Here is a 27,440-nt window from a genome sequence, read left to right as displayed (position 1 = left end):
CTGCCCAACCGCTGCAGTTCGGCGGGCGTCAGCCGACTCGCGCTCAGCCCGCGCGGATTCGCATCTTCGGAGTCAGCGACCAATGGGAGAGAAGGCAAATTCTAAGCGTCCGCTGCGATTGGCTGCGCGCTTGGGGGCGGTGGCGAGGGGGCGGCCCCGGAGGGCGGGTCTCGCATGCAGGCTCGGGCAGTAACATGTGAGGCGTCCGCAGCAGGGGAAGACTGGAGGGCTGCCCGTGGAGGCGGCGGTGAGCCCCGTGCGACCTGGCGCCGCCGCGAAGGGCGCAGCTCGCGAGTCCAGGTTTCCCCGCCGCGGCAGCGCTAGAGCCTCACTGCGGCTGGCGGAGGACGAGAGGGCGAAGAGAGGGGCCGGGCCGGGTCCCCGCCCTCCGCATCCCGAATGGATGTGCCCGGCCCGGTGTCCCGGCGGGCGGCGGCGGCGGCGGCCACGGTGCTCCTGCGCACGGCCCGCGTGCCCCGCGAGTGCTGGTTCCTGCCCACCGCGCTGCTTTGCGCCTACGGCTTCTTCGCCAGCCTCAGGCCGTCCGAGCCCTTCCTGACCCCCTACCTGCTGGGGCCCGACAAGAATCTGACCGAGAAGGAGGTAGGCGCGGCGGCGGACCGGGGGCCGGCGCGGCAGAGAGCGGGCGCTGGGGAGGCGGTTCGGGAGAGGAGGAGCGAGGGGAAAAGGCGCTGGAGCCTCCGGACGCTTTCTGGGCAAAGAGCTCTGCCTTTTCGCAGTCGGAAGCCGGCTCGGTGCTGGCGCTGCGCTACTCTGCAGTTTTTCGGGAGTCCTTCGGATTTATGGGGCACGTCTTCTGTGAAGGGGGGCTCGGAACTCGCGGCGGGAGCCCCAGCACGGGTGTGCTTCAGGCGGTGTGCCGATGCTGCCGCCCTACAGCGTGCTCACGTTGGTCCGGCAGTTCCTGCTGCGCGGCGGGAGGGGGCGCAGCGGGGGATGTGGAGAAAAAAGTGAAAACAGCAAGTTGTACTTGGGGCACCGGGAAGGTTTAGTAAATGTTTGTTGATTGAAAGCTGGGAGCCAAGTGCTAAGTAACCGATGCTTTTTGAAAGACTCTTCCCTCTCCCTGCTGCTCCCTCTTTTTTCCCCATACCTTACTTTGTTTGCCTTCGACAGGATGGATGTACTCAAATAAGGACAGAACAGAACAAACAAAAATCCATCATCTTAATTTGTTTTGATTATTAATTAGGTGAGGCTTTATTCAAGGACGTTCTGTGCCTTTTCATCCCCTACCTCCTGGGATAAAAGCAGATACTGAGATGGTATCACGTAATTGGCACTTAATTAGTTTTTCTTGCATGGTGAGTTGTTGGTTCACAGATGTTAGTTTTGGTTCTCCACTACAGGCGTGAAGGCCAAGGCCTGGTGTTCCTTTCTAGAACACTACAAAGGCTGAAAGCTGACTGGGCACATAATAGCTGTTTTTTCCTATGCCTACCTTTCCTCCCATCCCTTCCCTCCCATTTAAACTTTACTCTTCTTCCTGTGGTTAGTAATCACCTCTTTGAGGAGCAACTCACTATCCCTGCATAACAGGTCAGAGCAGGATCGAATTACTCACAGTCCAGTCTGCTGTTGCTTTGCCCCTAGGACACTTAGCACAGAACTGAAAGTCAGTGTTGAGTCCAAATTGAGGGCTGCATTTGAATTTCTTATGTTGTCTTACTTGAGCAAATATCATTGGCCTTTACCCAACTTCAGATCTTTTATTTCTCAGTCTTAAGGACCACCCCACAAAGGACTGTCACAGTTACTCGTTACCTATTTGAATTTTAACACTGGTTACATTTTAACATTGGGAACAGGATGCTTTTATAAGAAGACAATTACTGCAGTAAATATGAGAGAGTGATTCTGGAGACAGCTGCTGACTGAGGTGCAGTCACTGAAGCAGAAATGATACTTCTTGAGCTGCTTTCAATGAAAGTTTCATGGGAACTGCCATGTGATCTGCACAGTGAGTGCACCTTGCCTGAGAGAGGGGTACGGGGGTAGAAACATGCTCCGAACGTTGATATTTGAAACCCGATCTGTTTTGTCATGTGCCCTGGGCAGAGGAATTTCATGTCATGTGTCATCACGTGCCCTGTTTAATTGGAGAGCTTTCTAGGGTGAGTGAAATACGTTCAGTGGCATTGGAGTAAAAACAAGGGTGCTAGACCCGGTAAATATTTGCTGATTATGTAACAAACACGTAGCACAATTTCCGTTATTGCAAATTGGAGGAGGATGAGGGCAGAGTTTGGAAAGAAATCTAGTGGTCTAGAAAGGAGGTCGTTTGTCTAGGACGACGTTGGATCTTGGCTGATTTTGGTGTTCCTGTACAGTATGGCTCTGTTCACCCTCTCTCCAGAACCCTGGGTTTTTAAAATGTCTAATAAGTGAAATAAATAGAACAACTTGTTCTCCTTCCTGACCTAATGCTTGCTTTCACCAGTGGACAGTTAATAAAAAATATTACATGAGTTTTAGGCAAAGTGAACGTCAGGTCATGGTCAGTGATGTTTGTGTTGAAGTTTGTATTTACTTGTAGGACTTTAGAAGGGCCAACGTAGATCATCTTAAATGGAGCTGTTGTTAACCAAGTCCAAAGGCAGAAGAAGGAAAAGAAGGACAGAATTTCCTCTATCTTTGTACTCTCAAAGGATTTTTTTCCTTAGATTTCAGGAAAAATGTTTCCCTGTTTCAGGTACCACTTTCTAAGTTTTTTTTTTTGTTTGTTTGTTGTTTTTTTTTTTTTTAAGATTTTATTTACTTATTTGGGAGAGGGAGAGCACAAGCGGTCCGTGGATGGAGAGGGGCAAAGGGAGAGGGCAGACTCCCGCTGAGCAGCAAGCCCAATGTGGGGCTCATCCCAGGACCCTGAGATCATGACCTGAGCCGAAGGCAGATGCTTAACCAACTGAACCACCCAGGTGCCCCCCCCACACTTTCTAAATTTTAAGCAGGTTAAAAATGGACTATGTTCTGATAGATGAAGCCAAACTTTTAATAAAATAGAGCTCTATATCTCCAACAGTTTTTTATTCTTTCATCTTTTTTAGCATGTGATTTGACAGTCATTCACTACCTTTTTGATTAAAAAAAAAAAAACTGTCTACCGATTCTGTCTGATATTCTGAGTCCTACAGAATTTGGCTCTTGACCTCCTTAACAGCCTTATCTCCTGCTACATCTTTCCTCTCCTTGCCGCCTTCAACATGCCCTCATGCCATCCACATCAGTCTTCTGGTCATAAATCCAGCATATCCACAGCCTCTCACCTACCAGTCTGTACTTAAAGTTGTGATCTCTGCTTGGAATAAGCTTCCCATACTATCTGTGGATATCTTTCTGTTAGCCTCTAACTTTCTCCGCCCTCAAGGTCCACCTCAAAGAAGTAACCCCATACTTCCTATCTCCCTTATCAATAACGTATGAATATATATTGCTCATTAGGTTCAGAACTCCTGAAGAATTGAGGCTTTATTTTATTGTATTTTTTTATTTTATTTTTTGTAATCCACACAGCTTAAAGTGTTGTGCAAATAAGGGCTTATTAAGTAGTTGTTTAATAGAAACTGGATTCTAACATAAAGTCTAAATCTGAATTACAGCTTAAAATGAACATCTGTTTTCTCTTGACTTTTGTATCTCAGAAGAAAGCACAAACAAGCTCTGATCCAAAGAATGGTGAAAGACACCTTATGATAAAATCAATTCCCTTTGCTCACATGGCAGATTTTAGCTGGATAAGCAGGTATTATCCAGGGTATGGACAATAAGAGTCTGTAATTTGTACATTTTTGCATGTGGGAAGTTTCCCTTCAGGATTAAAAGTATCTATTGAAGAAACATTTTTTGTTGTCACAGTTTGTCCATGGTGGTGTTGAAAGAGAAAGGATCTTCTTCGGGGAGACCCAATGGCTAAGCTCTGGAGAATGCATAGTCTTTCTCTCTTTGTGACTGCCCTGTAAAAGCACCTTAATACAGGTTGAAAAAGCTGCTGCAGGCATTAGAAGAGCCCCAGAACATCGTAGACGATCAACAAAAGTTTCTGATTGGAGGAATGAGGCATTTTAGTGTGGTGGATTCAGACTGTCAAGATTCTGACCTCCCTCTGCCAATGCTAGCTGTGGTAACTTACTTTGGATAACTTATTTAACCTTTCTGTAAGGCCAGGTTTCCTCAGTTTGTGAAATAGAGCTAATAAAAACATTCACTTCTTAGGGTTGTTGTTTGGATTAAATGAAGTAAGGTAGGTAAAGGCAATTAGCATAGTTTGTGGCACATCAGTAGACATTTGCTAGTAAAATGCTGATAACACTGTGATAGGGACATTGATCTTGGGTTGATCTCTCGCATAGGAGAAAAGTCAGGTTTTTTAAATTTAGAATGAGTTAAAGAGAACCCATCTCTTCCCCCACCCCAGCCGCCTTTAATTTTATTCCTACTTGGCATTGCAGGCCTGGCCATGTTACTTTTCCTCATCTTCGTTATCTTAATTGTGGTTTTGTGTTTGAGTAGAATGAGACTCATAAATATAAGCATGTTAAGTTGATGATTAGAAGGATGAGATTTATGTAATGAAAACCTTAGCAGTTAATCATTTTGGGACAGCCGTTACTGAAAGGCATAGAACACACGTAGGTGTGCAGACAGTATTGCCGGAGTGAAGAAGTCAAAAGTCCTGAAGGGTGTGGCGGGAACAAGAGAACGCGGGGTATTGAAGGAAGGGATGGAGAGTATTTTTAAAGGGCATGACGGCTGATGGTTTGTGGTGTTGTGTTGGGAAAAACATGTTGGGGAAAATGTGATGGTGAAGAAACGTGTGGAGTCAGCCGAGACAGTCTCACACTTAAGAAAACTATAGGAGACTCTGGGTAAAAGCAGAGGCAAAAAAGGAGTGGGGAGTTGTTAATGGAACACCACTGTGAAAAGTCACAGCTTTTATCTCAAAGTTATCTGTCCCCCTCGGTGGTGCTGGCCAAGTGCCTTTCGTTCTGCAGTTGCTGAAAGTAACACACTTTGGAATAAGAATCATTTCTGCAGGTCATGATTATTCTTTTCACACCCATATTCAGGAGCAAGAAATTTCCTGATCGAGTGGAGATTGCTAAATGATTTATACAAAACAAATTAGGCTAAAAAATTCGTGAAGGTGAGACTATTAGACAAATTACTTTTGATATCTGGCTGGTCAAAAACAGAAATCAAGTTTGGAATATATTTCAGATTGTGTTTTACTTTTGTAGTTGGGCTCTGCACCAGCAAAAGATTTTACAGTAACTGTTTACTTTAATGTTCTTCTAAACCCTGAACACAGCCCATTTTACGTTTGGGTGAACTTGAGAGTTAAAAAGCAAGTCGCCCCTGGCCTTAGATTGTCAGAGTCTGGGATTAGATTGGTCCATGGCAAAGCCTTTAGCCTGTTACCAAGACTGCCTTTCAGAAGGCACTTAAAAATCTGGGCCACTGATCTAGACTTTGAAATGATCATTTAAAAAGCCAACTTACGTACATCCCCAGGACCTTGCTAGACACGGGTAGGTGTAAAAGAGGGGAGGGTCTCCTATAGTGATTGATATTAGAGGAATGGGGATGGCAGGTCAGTTGATTTACTTCATTCGTATTGTCCCAGAGGGTCTGTTTCAGCTTCAGTCCTCAAGTCTTGACCTCTAAATTAAGTGAGTGATCTGCGTATATCCTCTCATTTAATCCTTGCAACAAGCAACCCTGTGCTGTAGGGTTTATGCCTCTTTTACTGGTAATGGCGACGAAGGCTAAAGGGAACTAAACAAAAAACTTGGTGATGATCACAGCGAATGATGGGGGTGAAATCCCAGTAGGGTCTGTGTGGCAGAAAGCTTATTTTAGAGATTACTTCTACTTTATTCCAATTTTAAAAATCATTAAAGAGAAAACAAAAACATCTATCCTTTTCATATTATAGACAAGCAGAAAGAAGGACATCAGAGTTGCCTGTAATTCTATCTTCCACAGATAAGTATTCTGTCCAGACTAGGACAGAACTATCCTCTTTACCTCTTCCCCCAAGGCAATAAAACTTAAAATCAGAGAAACCTAATCAAACGGTAGGGTCAAGGCTCCCTGTTCTGTGGCTAGAAGGAAGAATCGATGACGATTCCCAAACACTAACCTGTTTCCAAAGCAGTTATTGAGCAAGTACCCTCCACACAGCAAGCTGGCTGCTAGGCCGTGCAGGTCAGCGTCGGACGGCGAGTCAGCCCTCAGAAGCCCACCCTCGAAGGCAGTGGTCCGCACCTCTGGCTCAGACACGCATCTGCTGGGAGCTTGTTGGCTAGGCATCCTCATCTTTTAAAGCCCTGTGGGAGACGAGCCACCGCGGTTAGAAGCAGTGCTGTGAGGGACCTGGGGAGACTGGCCCAGAGCAGTATCGCGGCAGCTCTGAGGGTTGTGCCACGAACACTGTCAGCTCTGGCCAAGTCTGCCAGGATGAGGACGGCTTTGAGCTAGGCCTTGATGAAGGGGGAGGATTTTAAGAAAAAAAATGATGGGGTGAAAATGGGGAAGGGTATTCCAAACAACTGTCAGAATTGTGGCTGCGATCTCTTTGGTTGATGAGGATGATTTATGAGAGGTATTGGTAGGTTGTTTTATAAGAATAAATTGTTACGAATATTCCAGGTCCGTTGATATCACTAATAGGTTTTTCATTGTCTTTTTCTGTCAGGTCTTCAATGAAATTTATCCAGTATGGACTTACTCTTACCTGGTGCTGCTGTTTCCTGTGTTCCTTGCCACAGACTACCTCCGTTACAAGCTTGTCATCCTGCTTCAGGGACTCAGCCTTATCGTTACGTGGTTCATGCTGCTCTACGCCCAGGGACTGCTGGCCATTCAGTTCTTGGAATTCTTCTATGGCGTCGCCACAGCCACTGAAATTGCCTATTACTCTTATATCTACAGCGTGGTGGACCTGAACATGTACCAGAAAGTCACAAGTTACTGTCGGAGTGCCACCTTGGTGGGCTTTACTGTGGGCTCTGTCCTGGGGCAAATCCTCGTCTCCATGGCAGGCTGGTCCCTGTTCAGTCTGAATGTCATCTCTCTTACGTGTGTTTCTGTGGCTTTTGCGGTGGCCTGGTTTCTGCCTATGCCGCAGAAGAGCCTTTTCTTTCACCACGTCCCTTCCATTTGCCAGAGAATGAACGGCATCAAGGCACAAAATGGCGGCATCATAACCCACACCTCAGCTTCTAACCACCTTCCTGGGTGGGAGGACATTGAGTCAAAAATCCCTCTAAATATGGAGGAGCCGGTAAGTTTAGCCTTAAACATCTCGTGGTTGCTAGAGCAGTGGCGACAAAGCAGACAGGAAACCCCCTCTTGCGAGACCTGGTACTCATGTGGATTCAGGTTTTTATCCTGAGTTGGTCCATTGGTTCAGTCATTCATTGAGTAGAGATAAAGTTGATTTATTTTAGGGATGACAAATATATTTTATCCTGGAGTGAATGGCCTGCAAAGCAGACTGTACACATTGTACTGCTTGTGTCAGAGATGTCTTGAGCCATGGTGGGAGCTATGTCGTCTCCATCTTTATCCCCAGTACTTGGTGAAGCACTCAGAACAGTTTGCTAGATGAATAGATGAAATGACTCCAATAAATGATGAATATCTACTTCCAGTTTCTGAATGGAAACCCAAAGGTTCCTCTTCTGTGCTGGAAGTCATATCTGTATTTTCAAGTGACCCTTTCCCAGAGGGGGGTAGTAATGAATAATGCAGAGGAAGATAATCACAAGAGGAAAATTTAAGGTGATGATGGAATACATATTAAAATTGTGACTGTGAAATTGTCTCTTAGGTATGGCATCAGAATAATCCATCCATACATTCTGGCTAGCCAGGAAGATTAATTGCTTCCCCCAATCATTCACCCTTCTTTATAAAAGCTTTTTATCTTCCCAACAGGTTATAAGCTGTGAGGGGCAAGGTTCATTCCAGCCATACTGAATTAGTCTTAGCTTTCTCGTGGGACATGTTTGGAAATAACCTGTTAACATTCTCACTTTGTGGGTGGGCTCTGTCAGTCATAAAACCGAGCTCCATAAGCCTTGTAGACTGAATGAGAGTAGAGAACCCATGTGAGTGAAGTCTTTGGCTCCCTGACCTGGAAGTAACTCAGATTGTTTCTGTGTGGCATCTAATTACTGTCCGATGCCTACCCCCGCTCTTCACTTGAGGTCACTAGTTGAAACTTAGGTTGTCATCCCAAAGAGCTTGAGCCTCGGTGACACTGGTCATGAAACTCAATTTGATTACTAGGGCACCTGTGGGCAGCATCCGTCAAAATACCCGGGATTAAGTAGGAATGCGATGCTGATTCCTTCGTAGTTTGGTAAGTGATGTTGGCAAGTCCACAAAGGGTTAATGGAGGAGGGAGAGGGTTATAATAATCTGATCTTATGTAGTAGAAAAAAAGAATAAGGACCCTTTAAAAATTCTGTTTCAAATGTGTTAAAATGGCTGTAGGTAAAATTAATATGTACATATCCGTAATACCTATATAAATATATCTTAAATATTAACATTGGCCATACTTCTAAAGATTTGTATAGACCAGTACGTTTTAAGCCATTTTGAACATGAGTAAGAAATGTGTTTTACATAGGAACAAGTTCCACTCGTAGGTGTGTACATATTTTCTATAAAACTGAAGCCGAGGTTTTACAGCACAATACTTTATTGATACATTCCATTCAGTTCATTTTTTTGATAAAAATTTTGCAGTTTTATTTTACTTTAAATTTAATGAATATGTAGTGTATTATTTGTTTCATTCATTTCATTTTTTACAATGCACATCACCGCCCACTGCATTGATTTTATTACCTGTTAATGAGTTGTAACCTACCATTTAAAAAACTTTGTCCTAGACCAAATTGACATTTGTTGTTTGTACATATGCAAAATGTCAGTACTTGACATGCTGAAGAATTGCAATATTTTAGAGTTGGAAGTGATTCTAACCACAGGCCGTAGGGACCATCAGAGTATGTTAAAGTTACAAGAGACTTTAGGTGTCGTCAACCCTGTCATTTTCAAGATAAGGATCGGGAACAGGGATTAGCGGCTTGTGCAGAATTGCACTGATAGACTCTGTAACATCATTAAAGAGCGTATATGAGATCCACTTTGATCTGTGCTTTGCTCCATAAAGGCTTTCACGGGGCGACAGCATGGTCAGAACCATCATGTTGGTACACTGGGGTAAAAGGTAGATTCAGTTCAGTTCCACTATATCCTTGGCTCTGCTGCTGGCGTGGAATAGGCGGTCAGGGCTGCTTGGCAGCTGTACTGGGCTGAAATAGTGCTGTGTCTCTTGACAAGCTTGCAGGAAAGTCAGCATAGGGAGACTGGGGATCACAGCGCCATTTTAAGTTGACAAAGCCCACAGCTGAACTGTAAATCATAATTGTGGGAAATACAGTGAAGAAGAGTAGGTAGATGGGTGGGTGGTTTGATCTTGACTTTATGCAAAGGGCAGATGAAGTAGGAGTCACAGCCCTGTCCACAAGTTACCGTACAGTATTGGTGAGTTCTTAGAACAAGCCTGTGCTGTGGGGCAGTGTGTCAGCATTCCAGCATAGCCAGTGATTCTCTTTCCTAAATAGGAAACAGGCCTATAGTTGGACCTGATTTAAATTGCTGAGCTATTAGAAATGGTGTAAATTAAGCCACTTCTTTAGCACAGGGCCTGACACATAATAAACAATACGTGTTAACACAACTATACTTTTGTTTGTAGACTGATATCCTTACTATGAATAGGCTTTGTGTGTGTGTGTGTGTGTGTGTGTGTGTGTGTGTGTGTTGGAGCTCTACGAAACACTGACAGTAGCAGCAGTAATGTTTCCACGTTGTACTTAATAGTTTCCAGCAGCACACAATAGTGGGTTTTGAAGAAGGTCAAACCAGGGTCTAGTACTTACCAGCAAGGTGATCTTGGGCAAGTTGCTTCATTCTTTGAAACTTAATTTCTTTCCTCATTCTTCTTTCGACCTCTCAGGGTTATTTCAGGTGTTAAATGTAGAGGTCATGGAAGGCTCTCAAATGAGTATTCGTAGTAGGTAGTCAATATATATTCATTTCTGTTACCGTCTTTGTCATTAGACACGAGTAATCAAGAACAGTTGTGTGCCTTCACTGTAAATCGTTATTGTGAGGCTGCAGATAATCTCTCACTTTGAGTTGGTTCCTCCTGGTCTTCTGAGTTTTATGAGAGGTGTCACTAGAATCTGGTACTAATTCCACCACTAATTCTTTAACCCAGGCTACTCTTAAATGTAGAATGTTAAACCAGATGATCAGTGAACTTTCCTGAGCTCTAGAATACTGAGTTTTATGAGCTGACTGATCTGAAGATGTACTTTTCTTCAGATTGCCAGGCAGGACACGAACACCTTTTCCTTCCCTGTCCAGTCCCCTGTAGAGTTAGGAATTATATAGAAGTGGTTTAATTGCAGTCACCTTCCCTTGACTCAAATTTTCATACTTTAGGCATTAAACCCTGCTTACCTTACCCCTCATCCCCATATATTTTCCTATTGTATGTAGAAGAAAATCCAAAACTCGCATTGTGGCCTGTGAGACCCCATCCAACCTGGCCTTACCTCCCGGCTGTGCTCCGCACGGCACTGGCCAAACCACGGCAGGCGTAGTCCCACTTGGGTACTTCAGCCCGGAGGTTCTCAGTCAGGACTGCCCTTGATTCCGATTTATATGGCTGGTTCCTTTATGTCACTCAGGTATCAACTCAGGCATGAGCTTTTCAGAAAGCCTTTCAACACTCTTATTGTCCGTCCCCTTCTCTACCACAGTCCCTTGCCAGCCCATGACCCTGTTTCTTTTCTTCCTACTGTCATTCCTACTGTAAGCTCTCGTGTGTGTGTTTATCGTCTGTCTCCCTTACCAAAATGTCAGTTTAATGAGGGCAGGAACTTTAATGCTGTATTCCCAGAATCTAGAACATCACCAGACATGCCGTATGGGCACTCATACTTGTTTATTGTATCAATGAGTCATGATGGAGTAAAAAAGAAACCAGCATTTATCAAGCACTTGCTACACAGAGAGTAACACCCATTTAGTTCTTCCAAAAGCCTGATGAAATAAACATTCATTTCCATTTTATAATTAAAAGGGTTAGATTTAGAATTTTTTCCCATCTGCCTGTAGGCAGGTGTGCTTCTGCTATTCTTTTTTTTATCATCATTATTGCCCCAGCTCCCATTTATTTTGACCTGGGTACTGGACGCTGTGCTAAGAATCTTAGATTCATTAACTCGTTTAAGCCTTATGAGAACTCTGTGTGTAGGTATCACTGTCCCCCTTGTACAGTTGAGGGAATGGAAGCTTCCATCAGATAACTTACCAAAGGCACATAGAAAATAGCGCGGTCAAAATTCCAACCCAGATCTAGTTGACTTCAAAAACCACTGTATTAGAGACTTCTATTCCTCGGTGAAGAGAAATAATTTCTCGAGGGTTTGTTTTGTTTTTTTGTTTTTAACACCACGTCAGAACCCTTTCTTGAAGTGAAATCTGAAACTAGATGCCCATTGTGATAAATGAGTAGGAGTTGAGTTTAGGGGGGGTGTGAGTAGGCATAACTATGGAACATTGCTTGGTTCTCATTCCTCTGAGATTATCCTCGCATTTTAGGGAGAAAATGGCCTTTATTTACTCAATTTCAAGTGTCACTATAAATACAGTTTATAGCAAATATAAATATATCATCTTAATAGGAAAAAAATCTGATTTTATAAACATTCATACTTCCTTTTTTAATAAACAGTAAAAGAAAACTGCATAAAAAGAAGTCAGAATCATCTGATCTGCTACCGCCACAATAGTAAATTTCCACTATTAATAGTTTAGTGACCTTCCTAAACATCTTTTCATATATTACATAAGTATGTATTCATAGGTGTACGTTTTATAGCACATGAAATTACAGTGTTCGTGGAGTTTGTAACTGCATGGATTTTTTTGCTCCGTGGTGTGTGATACTTATCTTCCTATGTCTTTTCATGTCAGAAGAGCTTTTAGAATCTAAAGGAATGAAATTGTAAAGGTGACAGTGGTGGGAGGTTTGTGTTGGGACAGTAGTCCCCCTTTCCCTCCAGGCTGGTCCCGAGCACAAAGCCAGAATTGTGTAGAGACTTACATGAAGGGTATAGTCTGCCTTTAGACCCTCCTTTTCTCCTTGTGGTCACAAACCCTTCCCTCTGGTTATCTCCAGTCAGACCCCGGCCTGTGGATGTGTCTGAGTTGGGATGGAGGGGAGAGTGTGTGTAGCCATACGTGGTTGCACCCTTCCCTGTTACAGCTTCATGCCCTTGAACTTCAGATAAGTGTCATCTCCCCTGAAACAGTAGCCAAAGACAGGTCAACTCTTAATCGGTTGTTAATACCCTACTTTCCGGTTTAGGAATGAGGGCTCAGTGAGATACCAGGCCAAAACAGGAATGATTGTTTTGGGAGCAGAGTAAGTGCACAGCAGGCTGGAGCCGGAGAGAGAGTGTTCTAGAAGCTTTTTATGTTTGGTGAGAACTTCTCTGTTGCTAAATTGTAAACCTACCTCAACAGCACCTGTGCTTCCTTGATCCGTATTTTTTTTTTTTCTGAAACCAAATGTACATTATTCGTTCCTATCGGTTACGGCTCACTCCGTGTGTTTTTACTGTGTTTCGGATAATGGAATATCAACAGCTGAGGAGACAACGATAGTCTCCTTTTCATCATGAAAATATTTGTTGTTCATAGCAAGAGTTAGTATTGGGATTGTGTCCTTCAAAAGCATTTAATAAAAGAAGCAAAGTTACGCTCGGAAATTTCCATCCTAGCCATTGTTTTGGATACAGACTAAGTCTCCCTCTGTGCACAACAGGGCTGAGAAATGAGTGGTATTGCAAACCTGGCCTTGCAAACAGCCAACTGTACCTACTCAAAGGTTCTGGAGGTTCTGAGTGCCTTCCAAGACATGCTGTTTGAGATAGACTTTGGGAGACAATAAGATTTGAATAGAAAAATAATGAAGAACATTCTAGGCAAAGGAAATAAGAATAAAAGCATAGCAGAAGGTGCTGTTGGAGGCCAATATAGGGTTATTTTTTTTTTTTTAAGATTTTATTTATTTATTCGACAGAGATAGAGACAGCCAGCGAGAGAGAACACAAGCAGGGGGAGTGGGAGAGGAAGAAGCAGGCTCATAGCGGAAGAGCCTGATGTGGGGCTCGATCCCATAACGCCAGGATCACGCCCTGAGCCGAAGGCAGACGCTTAACCGCTGTGCCACCCAGGCGCCCCATCCAATATAGGGTTATTAACTGACCTAATCTCAATGCTGCCGTGCCTCAGGGAATAGGGAGGCCTGAAGAAAGGGAAATAGAGGGAGAATGGCCAGTCAGTGGGGCAGTCAGAACACACACAACATTTACTGATTAAGTTGGCCGTCTTAAATGGGTATGGCTCATGGCACCCCAAAACAATGATAGTAGTAACATCAAAGACTACTGATCACAGATCACTATAAAAAATATATAATGAAAAAGTTTGAAATATTGTGAGAATTACCAAACTGTGACACAAAGACACAAAGTGACAAATACTGTGGGAAACCTGGCTCTGATAGACTTGCTCAATAGGGTGGCCGTAAACCTTCCATTAGTTCACACATATTTGCAAAGTGCAGTAAAGGGAAGCACGATACAATGAGCCATGCCTCTGTACCGTGTGTATGCATGAAAATAAGCCGTTGGTTTTCACAAGGAAAAAGAAAAATGTCTGTCAAATAGAAAATGAAGTCTGTAACAGTTGTTTCCTGTGGGTGCCTTCCTAGTATTTGAGCTTTCTTCCCCTTCTCCTGTGTAGGAACCCGAGCCAGACCGTCTCCTTGTGCTGAAGGTCCTGTGGAATGACTTCTTGATGTGCTATTCCTCTCGCCCTCTGCTCTGCTGGTCTGTGTGGTGGGCCCTCTCCACCTGTGGCTATTTCCAGGTGGTGAACTACACACAGGGCCTGTGGGAGAAGGTGATGCCCTCTCGCAGTGCTGCTATCTACAACGGCGGCGTGGAGGCCGTGTCCACCCTCCTGGGTAAGTGTGATGGGGCGGGCGAGTCCTCCAGTGGTTAGCTCATCCCCATTCCGATTGCTTCTCCCCTCCTAAGTTTGAAGTGATCCCAAGGAATGATTTCTTTTGGGTTCTGATTTTGTAATTTCGGAAGAAATTTAGCAGTGCTGAAAGTCGTGGATGACCATGGTTAACAAACTTGAATTCTTTATATCCTTTACGGAAACCTAATGTAATGATTTTCAAAATTGTCTTCTTATCCAGGTTTCCATTATCTGTATTTATTGGGTGCTTTTGTCACTTGATATGAAACTTTGAATGGTAATACACAGTTTATAGCAATAACTAATGTTGAGTGTTAATATGCAATAAATGCTATTCTAAGGACTTATGTATGTTAATTCAGTCCTCACAAAATGCCCGAGACAGGTGCCGTTAGTATCTCTATTTTACAGTTAAGGAAACACAGACAGGTGGATAACCTGCCCAAGATCAGATAGCTGGTAAGTAGTAAAGACAGGATTTGAACTCAGAGCCTGTGTCCTTGACCATTGTATTCTGTCATCCTTTGTAATTTGTTGACCTACCTGCTAAGGTTTTTAGACGACATCCCATGATTTCTGTAAACACTTACAATTGTGCCTGGCACTTAGAAAGCACTCTGCACATTTTCACTATCATTATCAGCCTCATCATGTTGCCAAAGAGCAGAGATGCCCTTTTGCTGTGTTCTGACTGGCTCCTCAGTTAGGAGAGGAGAGGATTGCTCCCGCCACATCGAGCTGGAAGCACTGGCTCTTTCTTTTTTTCCTAGTTCTTATGTTCCATAGATGAGAGAAATCATATGATAATTGTCTTTCTCTGCTTGACTTATTTCACTTAGCATTATCTCCTCCAGTGCCGTCCATGTTGCAGCAAATGTTGAGAATTCGTTCTTTCTGATAGCTGAGTAATATTCCATTGTATATATGGACCACAGCTTCTTAATCCAGTCATCTGTTGAAGGGCATCTCGGCTCCTTCCATGATTTGGCTATTGTGGACAATGCAGCTATGAACATTGGGGTGCATATGGCCCTTCTCTTTACTACGTCTGTATCTTTGGGGTAAACACCCAGTAGTGCAATGGCTGGGTCATAGGGTAGTTCAATTTTTAACTTTTTAAGGGACCTCCACACTGTTTTCCAGAGTGGCTGTACCAACTTGCATTCCCACCAACAATGTAGGAGGGATCCCCTTTCTCCACATCCTCTCCAACAATTGTTGTTTCTTGCCTTGTCTATCTTTGCCATTCTAACTGGCGTAAGGTGGTATCTCAGTGTGGTTTTGATTTGAATTTCCCTGATGGCTAATGATTTTGAACATTTTTTCATGTGTCTGTTAGCCATTTGTATGTCTTCATTGGAAAAGTGTCTGTTCATATCTTCTGCCCATTTTATGATTTGTTTATTTGTTTCTCGTGTATTGAGTTTGAGAAGTTCTCGCTCTTTCTGACTCCTGCCTCGGCGCCAGCCTCGGTCGCTTTTCCTCAGCAGCATGCCTGGGTCTGTGTCCTCTTTTTGCATTCATTGCCAGCTGCTCTTATTCAGTCTCTCGTCTCTCAGTGGCTCCATGTTCTTTATTCCACCAAGTCCAGAATTCTCTGCCTGACTCTCAAGGCCCTCCGTAATCTGAGCTGCCCTCTAGGTAGTGTAGTGTAGTGTAATGTAATGTCCCCTATAGGTAGTGTAAGGTAAGTGGCAAGGTTTTAACATTTAATGATCTAAGCTGAATTTGTAATTCATTGAAAGAGCATTTGTTTACCAAAATAACTAGATCGGTTTTCTCTGTTTCGTTTTGTAGGTGCTGTTGCCGTGTTTGCCGTGGGTTACATAAAAATATCCTGGTCAACGTGGGGGGAGATGACGCTGTGTCTGTGTTCCCTGCTCATTGCTGCCTCTGTGTATGTCATGGACACCGTGAGCAACATCTGGGTGTGCTACACGTCCTACGTCGTCTTCAGAATCATTTACATGTTACTCATCACTATAGCAACGTATGTATTTTGAGTCAAAGAAGCATTTGGAAAAGTTGTGGCAGGATACACTTTTTTGGTTTCTTCACGAACAAATGAAAATTTCTAGTTAAAAGAGGCAACCGGGAGGAAGCATTGCATTGTATGTTTTTCTCCTGAGGAGGCACTTAGGTGAGGTTCATTTATTTCCTTGTTCGTAGATTCCTGCTCTGTTCAGATGTTTGCATGAAGTTTACACCGCTTAGCAATGACATGGCTTTTCACCTGGTTGGGAAGGGAGATGACAGTAGAAAGAAGGGGCTGCTTCTCCACAATTGAAGTAAAAATCATAACTAGCTCGGAAGTGATTCTTACCTATTCATTCTTTTGCGGATTGATTTTTTAAGTTTTCAGATTGCTGCTAACCTCAGCATGGAGCGCTACGCCCTGGTGTTTGGCGTGAACACCTTCATTGCTCTGGCCCTGCAGACACTGCTCACTGTCATCGTGGTGGATTCCAGTGGCCTTGGCTTAGAAATTACCACTCAGGTAAGATTTCTCTTTTGACACTCAAGATGTTATCACTCGAGCAGCGTGACAAAGTGGAGCTTAAATCCGAACAGTGTAGACAGATATAAAATAAAAAGTAGAGGTGTTCCCTCCTTCCTTTAGTCAATGCCCATCCTTAGTTCTTTTCTCCCTGGAGGATGTTGGGACCATCATCTTTTTGATGAGGATCTAGAACGTTTCTGAGTGTAACTGAACAGCCTGGTAGAGCCGAGAAGGAATGTTGGTTCCTTCTAGGCCGAGCTTTTCTGCTGCTTCTTCCAGTATTTCCCTCCATTTTTAATCCTGTGCGTGGAACACGGTATCCTGTGTTTGAGATGCCCTGCTTCATTGCACAGTTCTGTACGGCCCCTCACTTCTTTAGCCAAGACACCACTCACCCAAATACCAGGGTAGTGACTTGCTGTTGATGAATAGCATGGAGATTCTTAACAAGTGACTCATCGAGGAAACAGCTGCACACACACCCAGAGACAGTATGGACACTTGGATTCATTCAGGAAGTGTGTAGTCGTATACACCTTTGTGCGTTGTGAGTTCGTAAGTGGGGCTTGTTCTGTACTGTGGCAAAAGGAGCGATTGAATCAAAAAGTGCCTTTACCCCGCCCCATCCCAGCCCAGATGACTCCCTCCGTACTTAGATAATAGTTTTCTTACTACGCAAAGGCCCAACATGTTAGCGGTAATTAACTTTGTTTTTGCCAAACAGATCTAACAGAGATGATGATAATAGTAGGTGATGTGCACTGAGTGCTTTCTACGTGCCAGGTACTCCGTATAGAGTTTTGCAGGGTGGTTGTCAGGATTGGACATCGAGAGAATGAGTCCGAGAGATGTTATGTAATGTTAAGTTGTAGTGTAAGGTCGCATGGTCAGTAATGTAGCAAAGCTGGGATTTAAACCAGCTTCTAACTCTAAAGCCTAATCATCCCTCACTGGATCCTACTGCCTCAGGAAGAAGGCCGGGGCGAGCAGAGGAGTGGGAGCTTACTACTTTCTGTGTGTTTCCCAATTACTACCAGCAGTGCAAACCTTGAGGAGACCTCTCAAGGTTTAGGTGCTTAGATTTGGAATGGAGGGTGGGAGAGAAACTAAGTGCTTGTCATCTTGCTATAGAAATTCTCAGATTGTGTAGGCTGTGCTGAAACTCTTTAACTGCCATAATTGATCAACAGGTTTCCTATAGGAAAATGTACCCAAATTTTAAAGAACCTGGCTCGAAGACTTAGAGTGGCACCCGTACTGCACTCATGAGCCAGCTGAGAGTTATTTCATAAGTTCTTTTAAGAAGATGATGATGATGATGTGGATAAACTATATAGTCACATTAAAATACTAGCCTAGAGAACGTCCTGTGAAAAGTGAAAAGTAATCCCGTAATGGAATATAGTTGACTTTCTACTGCCCTCTGCTGGGGAAGAACAGAAGTTCTTTCTCTGCAGAATTGGGCCTGCTGGTCACACTCAACCTACCAGCTGGGGGGTAGAGACTATGATTCCGTTATAACAGCAGCAGCAACAAAAATAAAAGCCTTAGCGTTGTGTGCTGATAAATACCTACGTACATGGTCTCATCCCATCCCAGCAGCCCTGTAGACTAGGGACTAGTGTGAATTCTATCTTGTAAGTAAAGTCAAGGCTCAGAGATGAGGTGGTTCAGCCAGGGTCACACAGCTAGGAAGGCGTGGAGTCAGGAGCGGCACGGAGGCGGTCAGGCTGTGGTCCCACCGTGCCGTGCTACCCCGTTTTATTGTCCGTGCCTGGCAGGTTGTGTAAGCACACGGTGTTTTGTGAAGGCTTACTGAGAAACAATGTATGCAACAATATTGGGGATATCATAGGATATGTTCACATATATAAAAGAAAACATCTCCTCTTCCAATTGATAACTCTGGACATTTCTTCCTTCCCATCCCCGTTAGTTCCTGATCTATGCTGGTTATTTTGCACTCATCGCTGTGGTTTTCCTGGCTAATGGTACAGTTAGTATTATGAAGAAATACAGAAAGCAAGAAGATGCAGAGGCGAGTTCTCAAGGAACCACGTCATGACACGTTGCTGCGAAGCTGCTTCTTGGAGCGCAAACTGCACAGCACCTGTGCTTCGATGTAGTTAACAGTTTAATATGTAGACGTATATTTATGAATGTGCTTTTTAAGGCTTCAAAGCAGCCAACTGACTGTACCATGTGTTCCTAGAGTAACAGTACTGTTTAGATGAGCCAGAGGTGAAGTTTATTTCGTGGATTATTTATGAAAGCTAATTTAAGGATTACTTTCTTTTGATTCAAAAGTGAACTTGATTTTGAAAACCAAGTAATCAGAGCACTCAAGCACCCCATGGCGTTTATACTTGATAGCAAGTGAGTTCGGTGTTTTGTAGGTCAAGTTACTTCTCTGTCTGACCAGCCAGAGGCTTGGCCTGGTGGGACCAGGCTTCCCCGGGGGCCACGGGATATTACAGGTCAGAATAGAAATAGGTTCCCACAGCACCTGCCTCTGTTCAGCTGAATTCTTATTTCTGTGTACTCACGTGCATTTGTGTTTCTACAGATGAAAGTTGTTCTCATCACTGGCAATATTTGCTCTGGTTTGGTGTTTTGTCGTATTAGGAATGTGTGTCATTTCTAATTTTATTTTAAAAAAATTCATTGTATGAATGTTCTGTTTCCATCTTGACAATTTTGTATTTGTGTAGATTGTCTTTAGAGATACACTTTGGCGTTATTCACATGCTTCCCAGAGAAGCTCATTTAGTTAGAAAATAAGGCAAGTTTTGAGGCCTGCTAATAATCTAAATGAAGAGACCTGATCAGAAAACTTAAGGTATGACTGCCTGTCTTTTGGTCTTCAGTAGGAAGGACTTTTAATACTATGATGAAGAGTTAACATATGGGCTAAAGATACAACTAGCCCATTTTGTATTCGCATTCCCTTTTATTTCCAAAATAAAATGAAAAGTCTTTTTTTTTAATATCTTCATCCCTATTTATAGCTTTTATATTATTTGTCCTTCTTATCAAAGATACAGATGTCATTAGGAGTTAGATTTGTTAGATTATTATAAGGCCTTTTCACAAACTGAGCCTCTTTTTAATGATTTCAGTGGGACAGGAACTAGGATAGACTTGATTCCTGCATTTTGTAAATTAAATCTGCCTTTGTTTCTAAGGGTGGATCGTCTTGGAATATCTGCTTAAAATAATAATTGCTAGCAATTTCATTTCCAAGGAAAAATGTTATTATGTGCATATCGAATTCTGTAATTAGTCGACCGAGGGACTGCTAGTGTATGTGAGACATGAAAACCATTTTAAAGCTAACTTTGTTGCCTTATCTTGAAAAAAAATCTAGGTTAACTTATTTAGAATAACACAGGTAAGCAGTGTGAATAATAGTATCAAGATTCCAAAGTTGACGTATTCATTTAGTATAAGTGGGAACTCTAGAAGTAAATGAATGAAGGTAAGTAGAGGCCATTTTCCATTCACTTTCCTTTCTCATCAAGGGCAGAGCAGAAGGGAAGTAAGGGAAGGGGAAGCGAGGTCGTAAAAGGACAGCCTCTAATTTTATATTGCATCTTTTGTTTTGCTATGTAGGGAATTGTTTATTCAGAAACAGGTAGAAAAGTGGTGTTCGAGGGATTTTATTTAATGTTTTTTTTTTAATAAAATGCACTGTGGTACAATCAAATTATCCATGTTACCAAAGCAATATTTCCCTGGAATTTAATTCACAGTGTGTGGTACACAACCGGAGCCTTTACTTATTTAAGACAATAATAAGTTCATATCCTGGTGTGTGACCATATTTATAGAATGCTGAGCCCAACTTGCAAGTTGTACTGGATGCAATTTTGCAAAGAAGTGAAAATAATTTGTTGTACTTTTTATTCAATTCTGTGTGGATTATAAAATTATTTTTATTAAATAAATATTTTACATTATATTTTTCCTTTTTAATCACAATTATTTTAAATTTGTTTTTTAATTCAGTAGGAGCTTTCGGTTATATATTTAAACCTTCTAATAATTTCTTCTGGGACAAATTTCATATCAAGTCTTCCCTCACCTGACCTTCCTTCCAAGGTTAAACAACCTCGTCATCCTGTGACTTCTTCCCATTGCTTTGTGATCGCTACCTTTGACTCTTCCCCTTTGTTTCTGTCATTTTCCCTGTTATTTTTAGCACCAAACTGCACTGTTTTATTTTTCTCGGTCTTCATTTTGGGACCTCTTATCTCTTTTTAAAGCATTCTTCCTTTTAGAAGCCAAAAAGACCCACATTCCCTTCAGTGTTAACTGAATTTTACAAATAAAGGAAACTCAGTCAAATCAAGGGCTCAAGGTACCATCTTGTTTTGAAACTTCATAGCCACTTTGTTCTAGCCCAATATTCTGATATCTAAGGAAGCATCTTCTTGCCATCAGCTGAGAATGACTTGTTCATTACGTCCCAGAAACCAAATCACTTGTTTCTCACGGTATGCAAAGGAATACCTTCCCTTTTAATACCTATTCCAAAACCTGTTTCATTAAGGCATTTCATTGATGATCACCAAAGACTCATTTTTCGTGCCAAAATTCTTTTAAAGATAAAGTTTTCTGTCCCTATAGTTATCCCCTGTATCTTAATGCCTTTCAGACTGTAAGCCTTATGAACAGGGGGGCCATGTCTTATTTTTGTCTTTTGTTGTAAAACACATCCTAGTGCCATATGAGTATTAAATTACATAAAGGATATATAACATATTCAGTACCTGCCAGTATAAATAACTAAATGTTATTACTTTTTTAAAAAATAAAGATTATTTATTTGACAGAGTGAACACAAGCAGGGGGAGGGCCTAGCAGGGACCCGATGCGGGCCGAACCCAGGGTCCCGGGATCATGACCTGAGCGGAAGGCAGACCCCCAGTGGACTGAGCCATGAAGGCACCCTGTCATTACTTTTTTAAAGATTTATTTATTTATTTTAGAGAGTGCAAGTGGGGGTTGGGGCAGAGAGGGAGACAGACAAGCAGACTCCTCGCTGAGCAGGGAGCCCAATTCAGGGCTCCATCTCAGGACCCTGCAGTGGTGACCTGAGCCAAAACCAAGAGTGGGACCCTCAACCAACTGTGCCACCCAGGCATCCCTACCATTGCTTTTTAAAAAGTACATTCACATGAAATGTTAAGATTAAAATGCCTGTCGATGACCTGCATTCCATGGGGACGGTTTATTCAAGGCATTCTGCTCCAAATGATAGAGATTGGATACCCATTTGTTCTACTTATTAGGACATCCTCCTTGTAATTAGTACCTTACCTTTGAGTCGTAACATGTTCTAGTTTGGAAAAGGCATTTGTGAACATCATCTCCTTTGATTCTGGAAAAGGGTCTTGTAGTAGTACTAATTACTTTTTCAATAAGTAATGCTGATAACAATAGAAGGGAGTTCAAGATGCAAGGTTTGCCACTCAGAGCTCTGCTGTGTCAGCGAAGTCACTCTGTTGCGCTTCAGCTTTCTCATGGGTTAGTGGGGTTAACACTGACCTGACAGGATTGTTGTGAAGAAATGAAAGAACATAGGGGCGCCTGGGTGGCTCAGTCGGTTAAGCGTCTGCCTTCAGCTCAGGTCATGATCCCAGGGTCCTGGGATCTAGTCCGCGTTTGAATAAAATCTTCAAAAAAGAAATGAAAGAACACCTATGAAAGCACCTGTCACATTGGAGACAGAGTAGGGGACTGAGAAATCAGTTCCTTAATCCTTCTATTTACAATTGACCTGTAGCTATGAATCTCAAAATTGCACTCTCAAGGGAACTTTTTTTTTAAATGTTTAAGTTGTTGAAAACAATCATGGGCTTTTTAAACATCTCCTCCCTTTATTTTACTTTATACTTTGGAAAGCCCTTCTGGGGATACAAGAATGAAAAAGTCGTAATTCCTGCTCTGTAGGTAGAAAGGATAACATAGATGCCCAACTGTATTACAAGATAGTGTCAGCTACCATTAACCATTTTCCATTAAGAATTAAAAAGCCTTGTCTCGAAGAGAGCCAAGGACATTGGGAAAATCCTAAGTGGCTTCCTGAAGGAGATCGCTTTTGAGTTCGCTATGCAGGATCGGTAGGATTTTAACAGAAATTTAGAAAGGGAAACTAGTGGGAAAAGAGGCATAAATAAAGTTAGGAGAGTCCAAATGTGTACCATCCGCAAGGACTATAGACAGGAGTAGGGTGGGGACAAAGTTTGGAAAGACTGAAGTCATTTTCTAATGTGTATTAATCTGGCAGCAGAGTATAGGATGGATTTTACAGGAAGATAACCACCTAAAATTTCTAGTTGATTGGCCATTTCAATTGGCTAGGTGTAGGTGAGGAAGGCCTTTTTGACTTGTGGCAGAAGAAGAAACAGGTTACTAAATTAACATTTTAAAATGTGTGTCCGTATTTCAAAGGTGGCTTAAAAAGTGTAAATAACCACCCAACGTCACGCATCTGTAAAGTGGAGAAGTCGCTTTGGGATTCTGAATCCCACCCTACATTGCAAATTGATGGTCGCTTCGCCCCCATACCCCCAGCACGTCTGCAGGAGGAGACCGCAGTGACAAGAGGAGCGGGAGGGACCGACTCAGAAAACCGAGCTCCGGAGAGGAAATGCCAGGCAGGGCACCAGCAGCTGCCGGATGGATGCGGTGGGGGCTGAGTGCCGGGAGAGAGGAGCCCTGGGGGCAAGTTGTGGGTGCAGGGCGAGGCAAAGCTGCCGAAAACCAGAAGCCCGATCTCCTGGACCTCCCTCAGGGCGGGAGGCTCCAGATCAAAAGCTGACCCGCGGACCTGCGGTACAAAAGCTTGCAGCTTCTCCATCCCGACTCCGTCCCGCCCCCTGCCCGCGCCCTGCCCGCGCCTGCGCAGTGCAGCAGGCCCGCGGCGAGGCGGGCGGGCGTGTTGGCCCCGGGTTCCCGCGGCTGCAGCGAGGGGGAGGGGAGTGGGGCTTTGGGAGGCTGGGCAGTGTGCGGCCAAAAACCACACCCCACCCCAGCGTGTGGGAAACGCTCGGTGAAGGTCATGTGCGGTGAAGCGCCTCCACTGCTGTCTAGGACGTTTAAAACGTCTGAGAGCATCTTCTTTTAAAATAAGTAGAGGGGGCAATAGCTTTTTCCAGAGGAAAACCTTACACTCCAGAAGAATCGCGGTTAAGAAAACGCAAACTCCTGCCCCAAATGCTGAAATGTTAACAAAAACTACTTAATACTTAAAATATTTAAACCCCTGAGCATATTCATCTGTTTGATACAGTTCTGTTTTCTCCTACTCAGACCCCCTCCTCCCTTTTTTTAAATATCAAACTGCATGACTTGACCATCATTCCCCGCAGGATGCCAAAAATCCGGAGGACCGACCTGCAGTATTCCGGGAGTGTGGACAAGACTGGACCTTGAACTCTAGGTCACTGCTTACAGACTTGAGCACTTGAACAGGAACAGCTACCTAGAAATTCTTGCCCCGTCTTGTGCATGACTAAGAGGCCATGGGCCAGGGACTGAGTCCATAGTGGGAAATGATCCAAGTGGGCTTAAAGATCTGTTCTTATCTCCAACTCTTGTAATTAACTCCCAGTTACAGCTTTTGATCCTCTCTTCCCCACCCTGACTTTTTCTTTTCGTGTTTGTCTCCTTTCCTTAGGTATAAGCCATTGCATACCCAAAGTCGTTCCTCCATATCCACTTCAAAAGATCTGGATATGCCTAGTGGGCAGAAAAGACTTCAGCCTAAACCAGGGATTCTAAGTGGGAGCTAAAGTAGTCCCAGATGAGTAGAAACGCCCGGCTTATGGTAGAAGCAGTTTTTAAAAAATTATCTCTAGGGACGGCTGGGAGGCTCAGTGGGTTGTGTCTGCCTTCGGCTCAGGTCATGATCCCAGGGTCCTAGGATGGAGTCTGGCATCTCATGGGGCTCCCTGCTCAGCGGGGAGTGTGCTTCGCCCTCTCCCTCTGCCACTCCCCCTACTTGTGCTCTTTTGCTCTGTCAAATAAATAAATAAAATCTTTTTTAAAAAATTTAAAAAATAAAAAATTATCTCTAGGGAAAAGCATTCCCTGTTAAGCCCTTGCACTATACACAGTGTGGAATGGAAAATCACAGACAAAAGGACACGTTAATCTTCAATAAGTAGCCTTTTAAGAAGTGACCTGAAATCCCACCTCGCAATGCACAATAAAATTTTACTAATTGAGTTTTCTTGTGGTTGGCAAATATTTTGTTTCCATTGTTGTTACCGTTATTTCGTGGTTTTAAAAGCATTATGTGTTTACGGTAGGAAATTTAAGAAATACAGATACGGTGGTTCGCAGGCTCCACAGGAGCTTCCCAGGTGCAATGTGGAACTGGCCTTCTTAGGGGCCACTCCAGATTGGTAGGTGGCGGGTTTAATAAGCAAAGGGAACTTACATACAGGGCTTATCTTGGGCTGCTGTGAGATGAGCAGATCCTGCAGCCACCCATGATATCTTGTACATTTACACAGAGGTCTTGGCTGGGTTCAGTCACCTTTACTGTCCCGATCATCTCCACACCACATCACTATTTCAAGGCTGTGTCCTGGGCGGGCAAGGCAAGCAGAATGAATGCACATTCCAAGGACAGGGGAGGGGGTGTGGAGCCTCCAGTTGGCAGGGTCCTGCTCACTGTTCAAGCACTAGTCATGTCCTCTCAATGACCTCCCTCAACAAAAAAGCATACGAATAATTATTATGGTTTATATTTGTCAACTCTAATGCCATATACATAATCTTGATCCCCTAATGGACCCAGGAAGCCACAGCAGAGCAGAAGCAGTTAATAGAACACTTGGTGACGGATCACTCTCAGATCAAAGATATAAAATATCACAGTTGGAAATTAATAAATTATTACAAGTTAAATACATTATTTAAAAAAAATCACTGAAGACATAAAGCAACCACGAGTGAGAGTCAGCAGAAACAACAAGCAACAGATTAAGAGTCCTAATGATTTCAGATATTGGAATTAACAGATACAGACTAGAAAATGAATATGCATAAAATTTTAAATATAAAAGAAATCACGAAAAAGAGCAAGTAACAAGTAACAAAAATGAAAAGACTGATGTGAAAAAGAACATAAAGATAAAACTTAGAAATTAAAAACAGAAATGTTTAAGTTAAAATTCAATAGATAATGCCTCATAAATTTCTGGTGGCAGTGAAAATTGGGACAACCCCCTTGAATAGCATGTTTTGGCGTTGTCCTTTAAAGTCAAAGATATGCACACGCTATGACCCAGCAATTCCACTCCTAGGTATACACCGTAGAGCTGCATTTTCCAATTTGGCAATTGCTAGACACGTGACTATTGAGCACTAGACATGTAACTATACAGGAATGAAAATGAATAAACCAGAGCCACAAGTGACAATTTCAATGACTCTTAGGAACATAATTTTGAGTAAAAGAACTAAGACACACAAAAATATACCGATACAATCCTATCTGTTCAAAAGCAGACAAACGATATTTAAGTCTATATACATAAGTAGTAAAAGTATAAATGAGAAATGATTATTACTATAAAAGTCAAGTATTCTAAGGAGTGGAGGAGGGGTATGATTCCTTCCAAACTATTACAATCAAAGAACCTTCTTCACATTACTTAAAGAGGGTAAATGAGTGATGGTATTTTCATTCTTTGGAGTAACAGAGATAAAAAAAAAATCCATTCCTCCTGTGTTACCTATACTGGACTCCAATAGTGTTGAAATACAGATTTCATTTTTTCCTGATGAAAAACATTATAAAGTGAAAAAAACACGTCTAAAAAAAGAGGTTATGCTTTTGTCTGTCTGACTACTGTAAAAATGGCTGTTATATAACGACAATAACGAAAAGACATTGTGAAAATGGAAACGTCAGCTGTGGGTTTGAAACCGTTTCAAGAATGTTATCTATTGGATCCTAAAAAAGAAAGAGATATCAAAAGCAACAACATGGGTAAGGCTATGGAGAATCCACGTGTGTCATACAGAGGGAGAAGTCTGGTGTCCCTGCGGAAAAGCAGCCCACCACTGCCCGGTTAATTTCAAAATTCATTTAACAGGGATTCATCAGCTATGCAGGTGTTTTAGTGTCTTGCTCTTACATGGCAATCACGATTCTAAGAATGCATTTTCTCACTGATGCCCACTTGGAGAAAGGGGCCTTCACTTTATGCTCTTCTAAATTACTGTCAAAAAAGGGGAGGGGTGGGAATTACCTGCTGAAAACAAAAGGTGAGAACCAGGGGAATGAGGAAGAGAAAAAATAGAGTGAGTTGGGGAACGGTGCCTGTAAGGTTCGAGGCGCTGTTTCATGCTTGGAGTCTTAGAAGCTTTTTGCTATAATGTTGGTGCAGAGCAAACAACAAAAATATGGGTTTCCTGTGAAAGTGGCAGATTCTGTGTCCCCCGTGTTCTTCTAGGAGAGGCCGAATGACCATGTATCTGTATGTTACACTAGGAAAGGGTTGTATACAAATCCAGCAGTTTATAAAAAGTCATTTATAGATCTCTGGAAATAAACAGAAGTTTCATGTTTATTACTATTCAGCATGTATCAAGTCACAGTTCAACTGTAGCCTGTTTTATAATAAAGTGTCAACTACCTCATGTGATTGATTGAATGCCATACGGAAAGTGAGAAACAGAATGGCTGTGTGGGTACGGAATGACTTAAGTGTGTTGGTGGTTTATCGTAAGGATTGCAGGACTGACTGGG

At 42.8% G+C, this 27,440-nt stretch overlaps 1 protein-coding gene across 2 annotated transcripts; it reads left to right on the top strand.

Annotated features, from left to right (window-relative positions):
- Positions 1-219: 219 nt before the first annotated feature.
- On the top strand, positions 220-20,628 carry SLC19A2 (solute carrier family 19 member 2). 2 transcript variants are annotated; one of them, XM_002918570.4, is made up of 6 exons: positions 220-603; positions 6,719-7,306; positions 13,927-14,149; positions 15,967-16,159; positions 16,525-16,666; positions 18,606-20,628. In XM_002918570.4, exons 1-6 carry the CDS (start codon positions 400-402, stop codon positions 18,732-18,734), a joined length of 1,479 nt encoding a protein of 492 aa, XP_002918616.2. In that variant the 5' UTR covers positions 220-399; the 3' UTR covers positions 18,735-20,628. The 2 variants fall into 2 exon arrangements, with proteins under 2 accessions (XP_002918616.2, XP_034522595.1); XM_034666704.1 differs by lacking the exon at positions 220-603 and adding an exon at positions 3,963-4,141.
- Positions 20,629-27,440: the final 6,812 nt, after the last annotated feature.

This window comes from Ailuropoda melanoleuca, chromosome 8 (genome assembly GCF_002007445.2).
Source record: "Ailuropoda melanoleuca isolate Jingjing chromosome 8, ASM200744v2, whole genome shotgun sequence".
NCBI lineage: Eukaryota > Metazoa > Chordata > Mammalia > Carnivora > Ursidae > Ailuropoda > Ailuropoda melanoleuca.
Note: the sequence above shows the minus strand (reverse complement) of the source record. Positions and strands in the feature narration are given on the sequence as shown.